The 8822-nt window shown below is 37.3% G+C and overlaps 1 protein-coding gene across 5 annotated transcripts; it reads right to left on the bottom strand.

Annotated features, from left to right (window-relative positions):
- Nucleotides 1-127: 127 nt before the first annotated feature.
- Nucleotides 128-7906, bottom strand: LOC103715538. 5 transcript variants are annotated; one of them, XM_039123787.1, is made up of 5 exons: nt 7440-7906; nt 7272-7339; nt 6297-6527; nt 6108-6212; nt 128-1012 (listed from the first exon to the last, which is right to left on the bottom strand). In XM_039123787.1, the coding sequence occupies exons 3-5, from the start codon at nt 6478-6480 to the stop codon at nt 255-257; spliced, it is 1047 nt and encodes a 348-aa protein (XP_038979715.1). In that variant the 5' UTR covers nt 6481-6527; nt 7272-7339; nt 7440-7906; the 3' UTR covers nt 128-254. The 5 variants fall into 5 exon arrangements, with proteins under 5 accessions (XP_038979715.1, XP_008801442.2, XP_008801450.2 ...); XM_008803220.4 differs by having other exon boundaries at nt 7272-7325; XM_008803228.4 differs by having other exon boundaries at nt 7452-7906.
- Between the last annotated feature and the right edge of the window lie 916 nt (nt 7907-8822).

Here is an 8822-nt window from a genome sequence, read left to right as displayed (position 1 = left end):
GTTAGCTGGTGGCTAGAGTTTTGACTCGTCCAGACCTTTCCTTTATCAGGATGAAACAATGGATGTTTTTTTTTTTTTAAAAAAAAAGATTGAAGTTTCTTTTCCGCAAAAATATCAGACAAGCATGTGCGATACTGGGATGCCGGAAATTATGCAACATTAAAATTTGCAGCACAACTAAAAAGAAGCAAGCAGCTCCGAGATCACAACGTTAAGGCCTGGACAAGAATCGAAAGCAATCTCGGTAGATTGTCTTACAAGATAGTAGGCACCTGAGATGCTAGTTTCAGCTGCAACTCCTTCATCTTTGAGCATAGCTCCACCTTCTGCTCCTTGTAGCTCTGAAGCAAAAAGTCCTTACCTTCAATCACTTCTTTTAGTTCTCCAACTTCCCTCTTGAGCATCTCAACCCTCTCTCCACCGTCTCTCACATTCTCCCCACCAACACAGTGCAACTCCACATCACCCATGCTGTCAGGATATCCATTAACCTGACCACTGATAGCTTCTGATCGCCAACTTCTGGTGGTCACAGGTTTTTCCAGAGTGCCTGCCTCTGCAACACAGTGATCAGCAATGGCCTTTCTTAGCCGTTGGATTTCCCTTTCTGCATCAAATAAGTCCCTGTTTGCATAATCAAGCTGGGACTGCAAATTTGCCGAGTGGGTCATTTGGATGCTTAGAGAATTCTGTAGGTCTGTGATCTGGGCCTGCATCTCCATTATCATTTCATCCCGTCTCTTGAGCTGCTGCCGTAGCTTTTGTATCACCTCTCGTCTGCTGTAGATGTCTGATCCAGATTCCGAGACGCAGGGAGAGTCCGAACTGTTTGAGTGGTGTAAGGGCCTCTGAGGCAGCTCTAGACGATCAGGTGAAGATGCCCACATAACCCCGGTACCATCTTTATTTGAATCTGCTGCAGGGATCTTTACTAGTGGGAGGGAAACATCTGTATCTTTTGACAATGGACTAGCTGGGGGCCGCTTAATATCCAGTGCACCATCTGAGATCCCTGCATCATTAATATTGGCATTTAAACCGCAAAATTATACTGGTGCAAGCCAGAGAGTTTTTCTATTTCCCTTTAAGTTTCTTTTTACCTTTCGGGCTAAGTGTTCAAGAAACTGAGTTGCAATACCATACAAGACCAGGAGAACAAAATAAACCAATTTCTTCTCTATTGACAATATATATGCCAGATTGCAAATCCATACTATAGACTACAGATAAAACTGTGATCTCAGTTCTTGAGAAAAGAGAAGATTATCAGCTCAACCATCACAGAACTCCCAAATCATGTAGGTTTTCATAATAATGCAAAAACTTGAAAAACCAAGGAACTCTGAGAGGTTAAAGAAAAAAAAAGCTCATCAAACCAAGGATGCATGCCTGAGTGACAGCTCAACCATACTGATGCTCTTTGCCAGGTAGTCAGCATCGAAAGGCTTGTTGTCAAGCTTGAGCTTGTTGCTCTTAGTAATACATTGTTTGCAGCTCTCGGTACCCAGTTCAGCTAGTTTAAATTTGGAAAAAGAAGACATGCTCTAAAGATCTACATTAATTAGTGTATCTAATATGATCCTGAAGATCAGGAGAATGTTAACAAATACAAAGATATATAGAGAGATAAACAGCAGTGCACTATCATGCAATCAAACTTAGGAGTTTGTCATTGTCAATGTCATTGCCCAAGCCTTTTTTATCCTATCAAATATGAGGTTGACTATAAAGCAGAAGTATGAGAAGGCTCTATGGAAGGTCGAGCACAACTGACTGCCAGCCTAACTTTGGTGCTTTATTGGATCAGTGCCTTGTTCCTAGCAAAGGCGAATTTAGGCAAGAAAGGGACCCGCAATGAAATCTATCTGGCTTAGTTGCCAGGTGAGAAGATGTATCATATGTGTTGCAGTTAAGCGCCTGCAGCAAAAGAGAAAACCTCCATTTTGAACATAAGAATAGGATGATGACTTTAATATAAGAGTTGTGTTCATCTCAAATGCATAAAGGAGCCAAATAGCTAAATGAAACAGTCCCAAAAGCTTGAGAGTAATATCATGGAATTGTGGGAGAAGTTGGTAAATTGAAGAACTAAGAAAAGTACCAATGACTGGAGAGAACCAATTCAGCTTCATTTCAGAGAGGTCCACATTGATGTGATATAGTCATTCAAGCAACTAGGTCAAAATCTATAGAGCAATAAGGAAGGACGTGGACATGGTTATTATCTGAAAATCAAGCTCATGATATACTATCAAGAGATTTTATTTAAAGGGCACTGAGAAAGAGGGCATGGCCAATGAACCTATCAATTGTGTTATAAGGCATGCACATAGAATCAACGACGATGATATGAAAGTGCCTAACAGAAAGATCAGGGAGTTTCTGGTGGAAGTGGTCCTTCACTAAACGTCAGTTTTAACCAGCAAGATGTCCCCCACCCCCCGGCTTTAACTTTCTATATTCATCCTAATATACAAAAAATTCGAATTTCATAATTAACATCCTAGTACACACCAAAATAGAAATTCTATTGTCTAGATTTGACCAAATTGACAAGCAAGAAAGAAATTTTATGCTGCAATGCTAAAGCAATTAAATGAATTTGAAATAAAATATAAGCAAAAACACTTGTTGGTTGTTGAATTTGAACTCTATATAAGTGACAATGTTAAACAAGACCAGCAAACATGGAGCTACCTCTAGGCATAGCAAATGCCCATCTGCAGAAAGAATTTTGAAATAGCCAATTGTCCATGGGATTCAATGAAGAGGTTACATGATTGATGTAATTACATGCTAGAATGATCTCGATTAGGAAAGATATATCAACTAGTCATTTGATTTAGGTGTCACCTAGATGTTACAAAGGCTTATTTGTAGGACTTATTTAAAAAAAAAAAAAACCTAAATGAACTGAATTTTCAGCCTCTAGCATAAATGCTTTATATAAATAGTCAAAATGCACTCTCCAACTGCAGCATTCATTCCTTAATTCACTTTTTCTCTGTCATTTTTCATTTAGTTATAAGATTGGAAAATACTAAACAAATTTATGGGGGTACAATTCTTGCTTTTTCTCCTTAAATTTTCTTCTTTGATAAAAAGCATGCAGATTACTTGAGTCATATTTCTTCCTCTTTACTATGAACCAAAAAAAAAATTTCTACTAGTCTCATGCTCCAATGTAGTTATGAAACCAAGGGGAACTTTGAGGCATATGGGAGGGGTGTACTGATGTGGAACAGACTCTGGTCATCAAATTGATGCACCAAAGTCCAATCCATTTTTATCACTATTAGCAAGCTACCTGATGCATATTTCATTGCTCTATGATGATTTCATACTAATTGAAACATTCAATTACAAGTTTGATATAGAGGACCATGGTCTAACTCAACAGTTTGGATCACAATTTGGTCCAAAGTAGATATAATGCAGGGATGAATCTCCCATTCTCCTCCAATGTCCTAGCATCACTATCCTGGTACAAAATCAATATATAGTTTTTTAATTATGAGAATAATTCACATTGATTCAGAATGCGAAGTGTCTTTAGATTTTGAGAAGATTTACATAAGCTACCAAAAGAAGCGTCTAGGCATTGATAGATTTTCTAAGTAGTGATTTATCATGGTAATTTCCAAACACTTTTCCTCTCTTAATGACGATTTCTCTTAGGTCTCTTTCTTCACTAGAGTTAGAGACAATGAACAGCAGTGGTATATACTAAATAGTTTCAGTGGCCTAAACTATTTTAGAGTTTAAAAATTAAAAAAATAAATTCCACAGAAAGAGAAAAAGAAAATTAATACAAGTTAGGAAAACATAACACTCAACAGTTTAAAGTCATCAATTTTTATTAGTTCAGGGTCATGGTCCGAAGTGCTGCAGTATGAGGACGTATTGGCCATGTAGTGACATGGTACAGTGGTATGCTCCTGTATGCACTCATTGTTTGCTGTTACGGTGATGACACATGGTACATACTCATACAAACCACAGTATCACACGCTACAAGACAATATGTACTGCAGTATGGTTGGTTAGTCAAACACTGGTCAAGATCTTGTGGTCCAGCCATCTACACTTATCTCAAAAATAACAAATTTTTATACCTTTTAGAACATATAAAATTTTTTATGAGTATCAGGATATTATGGGCCAGCCATTTATGTTTATGTCAAACAACAAGCTGGTTGTTTACATTGGTCAAGATCTCATGGGTTGCATTTATCTCAAAAATATATATATATTTTTTACCTTTTAGAAACCATTTACATTTATGTCAAAAATAACAATTTTTTATCCCTTTTAGAACATGTGCATGTTTTTCAGTTTTTTGTTATACTTCATAAAATGTAAGCAATATTCACAACATCTTGCTTAGTTTCTACAACAAAAGACTAGTGTAGGAATGTTCGAATCCTTTAAAATCTTACGAACATGTGCTTTCAATTTACACAAATATAATAAAATTTTCGCATATGTGTGTTTCAGTATTTGGTGATATTTCATGAAATGCAAGCAAGGTTTATAAGATCTTGCTTATTTTATATAACAACAGAAGACTAGTGTAGAAATGTTTAAATCCCTTAAACTTTCCTGTAACCTGATATATGTCCTTTCAATTTTACAGAAACATAATAGAATTTGAATTTTCCATGCAATACTGCTTATAATGGACTCCGTTTGTCAACATCAATTAGAATATATCAAGAATTAGCCTCATGCAGAGGATTTTAACCTTACAAAATAGTTTTCACGAGGACCAATACAACTAGCTGAAACTGCTGTAACTCAAACAGATAAATATTACTTCTGATCAAGATCCCAAACCATGGATATATTCATCTTTTATATGGGCAGCCTACTCTAACAATGCAAGATTGTTAAAATCCATATTGACAATATTTGTCCAGATTTGCCTTTGATCTTTCCTCACCATCCTTGACTTTCAACAAAAGTTTGATCCCTCACTTTCCAATCCTTTCACCCATTACAAATCAACTGTCCAGTACTTCATCACTCCTCTTTGTTGCAAGCTACCTCCTTTATCAGAGCACTTTTATTCAACTAAGTTCTTACAGCTTATAGCCAAATAGTATAAAGTATGCACTTCCCCAGTCCAATCTTTGAATGCTAATCAAATTATCAAAGTGCTCTTTAAATCTTCGTTGCACAAGCACATATAGTTCCAGCTAATTTTCCACTAATAATCCTAAACAATTGCAACTCCAATGCCTCCATTGATGTCCGCAGCTATTCTTCCTGTTTTTACCGTACAGCCTAGTCAATATGCTAATCCATATCTCATTCATATTATGTTTGTAGGATTGTATGGCACATTTGTTGTTCAATATTCTAAACCCCACAACTTTTGTTAGTTACCAGACTCTGCTTTCTCTCCGTAGTCAATGGGCTACACCATGTGAGGTAGCCCTCCTCCAAATATCCCTAATCCCCTAAACCCTGGTGAAGGCAGGATTCAATCCTAGGTCATTTGGTACAACTGCCAAAGACTTTACCAGCTTGGGGAGTTGGCACCTTCAGTTATCATACTCATTTTGCTACATGCCAAAGGCATATTGCAACCACTTGAAGCAACCGTCTATTCTATTCATTCCATTAATCCATTCTAATTTTGCTAGATGTATCTTCATCTACCAACTATTACCATATACAGGAAACTACAATGCCAAATAATTTCTATACAATGGTATTATAATTGTTTGAAACTTCATGTATTCTTATGCATGCATCCCGCCTAGTTCTTTTATTCATACATGGATAATCTAGGCTTGATCCCACAAAAACCTAACAGTATTAAAAGTACAAGCATGTATTTTGAACTTAAAAAATTCCGCATTGGGCTAAAACATATCAAGAAACTGTTGTAATACCCACACATACTCAACATGAAGTGGTTGCTATACTGTATAAATAAAAAATATAACAAATATGAACTCGTCGGTTTACCACTATACTGGGAGGGCAGCTATCTGCAAAATTAAGGCAATACATACATGCAGATCTAAATGCGAGGATTGCATGTTTTGTTTTTGATAGCTTATTTAGATACACATAACACTAAGTTCAAGGCAGCACACCTGAGAGGCAGTGGTAGCATCCATCCTCATCCTGAGTATAGCAATACAATTTTGAATGTAACTGGCAAGCTCCTGGCGTTCTTTTGGCTATATATTTTCCATTCTCTGAGTAAATTACAATTTAAACAGTTAACCAGGAGAGGAGCACATGCTATTGAAAGTTAGTCTATTAAATGAAGATGATGATACCCTTTGCATTATTGAAATTCTTTGACTGCTTAGTGTCAAATATCTGCTTCAGCTTGCAGCCAAGCCTGATTGATAGTGTGCTAAGCAAGGCACCACCTGCAATTATGACCCAATTTGGTCCTTCCCCTTGCACATGCTTCACTTTTTGAGCTCTTTGTATGGCCGCATTTGCTTTTGGTTTCATTGTAAGAAACAGCTGAGTGTTTGAGGAACACTGTCTAGAATTTAAAGCTGGCAGACACATCATACTAGTTAAAAAGCCGATCTTTTGAGGTGGCAAGGAGAGCGAAGATTGTACGCAATCTAAAACACAAAGTGTATTGTAAATATTTGGGTCTTTGATGACAGCAGAAAATCAGTCACTTTCCAAGAAATACTCTGTTTTCTTTATTGAAATATGAAAAGCTTATAAGAATTACAAACCAAAATAAAAAGTTAAACAGAGAACAGAAATCAACCTTTAGAAACCAAGTAGATGCAGCAGTCTGACTGGATTAATGGTTATAAAGCTTCGCTAGTCTAGGGTAGTGAAATTATAATTTGACAAAAGTATTGAGTAACAAACATCATATAAGAAAAAGGAGGAAAAAGAGGGGAAGAAATAAACACTAACATTTGATATTAATTTGAACTCAATTAGAACCAGTTCACAACAAAACTTTTCGAAGTGTTCATACAACAAGCACTAACCGCTACTATTAATTCTCAAACATTTCTCTTAGACACTCTACATCCAATTCCTTATTTCCTTAACAAACCCTAGCATTCCCTACCTCCAACATAATCAAAAACTAAAGCACCCAAAAAGAAAATTAGGAAATCATTTGAATCATTCCACGCATTCCGAAACCCTAGAAATCTTTATCAAATTAATAGAGTCCCAAAAAAGATTGATAAAAATCCATAAAAAATAAGGAAACAACTAATCAAGTGATCGGTAGCCGAAGAATACAAAAAAAAAAGAAAAGAACTGACCTCATTCATCATTTGGTACCGGCGGTGGGATTCCGATCTTTCTCGCAGCCAAACCTTGAAATTTTAATCTAATTAATAGAGTCACAGAAAAGATCGCTAAAAATCGATAAAAAATAAGGAGAAAAAGGAAAGAACTGATCGAGTGATCAGTAGCCGAAGAATACTAACAAAAGAAGTGACCTCATTCATCATTTGGTACCGGCGGTGGGCTTCCGATCTCTCTCGCAGCCAAACCCCATCCCGGGAAAAAAAAACGAAGCGAACCACCGGAAGCTTCTCTCCAACACTTGCTCTTCTTCGTTTCTTTATTTCTTTCTTCGATCTTTTTTCTTCTTCCTTCCCCTCTCGCTTTGCTTTCTTTATTTATTTTTAATTTCTCATCATCATCTCTGAAGGAAGAGAAATAGGGAGGGAAGGAAGAACCCTTTCTTTTTGGCGTTCGATTTGGCGGCTTCGGGTACGGAGCTCCCAAGTCCCAAATCCCCTCGAATGCGGGGCGAAGCCACCGACACGTGTGCGTCTCCGTCCGTGCCCTAGCCTTGGTTTTTGCCGGTAGACGCCAGACGGGAGGCGGGAACTCCGGTGGGCGGGTGGAGGTGGTCGCCGGTGCCCCTTGTTGCTATCCCGCATTAATTAATTACTTCACTTTTTCTAAAAAAAGAAAAAAAGAAAAAAAGGTTTGATATTCCGACGGACACTGTTAGGTGAAATGGAGCGGCCTACGTGGCATTTTTCCGTGCTCCGCTGGGACCGCTTTAAACCATTTTAAAACAGTCAAGAGTGATTGGTGCAGCATATGGTCCGGCTGGTTGTGGTTGTAATGTAACCAAGCCTAAGCGGTAGCTACAGTGAGGACTGAGGAGCGCCTCCGAGCGTCGGTATCTCACTCGGTTTTATGCAGATATAAGTTCATCTCATATAAGTTGGGTTTTAAAGAGTGACAGATATCATAAAAGATGATAAATGAAATGTCCTGTCACAAAATTAACTTCTTTATACTTGTCAACAAATCATGTTTTTCCCTTTCTTTTCTTTTTGGGAGAGGAGGTGGTCTAGCAAAGAGCTAGAGCAAGCGAGCAGGCACCATATACCTTCAATCTACCTAAGATGTATTTCATAGGACATAGTAAGTTTAACGCTTTTATGTAACACCGATGCCTAACATTTCATGCCAATCATTTACACCGGCTGATCAAACTTAGGTACATTTTATTTTGACTAATAGAGTTTGTTGCCTCATAAAGGACTTTAGAAAAGACGGCCTAATTGTCAAGTTTGTGGCTCGCTTCTTAATCAAATAGTGTTAGAACACATGATATAGCTTCTTTGGTTGAAATAGCATTTGCTGATCAAAGTTTAATATTGAAGATCAAAAGGTTGGGCCCAAAGCTTGGTTACAAAAAAAGTTTTTACAATATCTGACGCTAAGTGGAAGAGCCAGGTTAGAAAGGATTGCAAAATTTCTATGTTTTTAATAAGTCAAATATATACATCTATAAGCACTGAAATATAATAAGCAGGAAAGTACACTCAAGGGTGGAAGTATTTTTG

This window comes from Phoenix dactylifera, chromosome 2, assembly GCF_009389715.1.
Source record: "Phoenix dactylifera cultivar Barhee BC4 chromosome 2, palm_55x_up_171113_PBpolish2nd_filt_p, whole genome shotgun sequence".
NCBI lineage: Eukaryota > Viridiplantae > Streptophyta > Magnoliopsida > Arecales > Arecaceae > Phoenix > Phoenix dactylifera.
Note: the sequence above shows the minus strand (reverse complement) of the source record. Positions and strands in the feature narration are given on the sequence as shown.

Excerpts from the sequence above, each read along its gene's own strand:
- LOC103715538 (XM_039123787.1), bottom strand. The coding sequence starts at position 6,480 with ATGAAACCAAAAGCAAATGCGGCCATACAAAGAGCTCAAAAAGTGAAG. Across the intron at positions 6,213-6,296 it reads GAATTTCAATAATGCAAAGG|AGAATGGAAAATATATAGCC; the intron begins GTATCATCATCT and ends TAATTTACTCAG. Across the intron at positions 1,013-6,107 it reads ATGCTACCACTGCCTCTCAG|GGATCTCAGATGGTGCACTG; the intron begins GTGTGCTGCCTT and ends TTAATGATGCAG.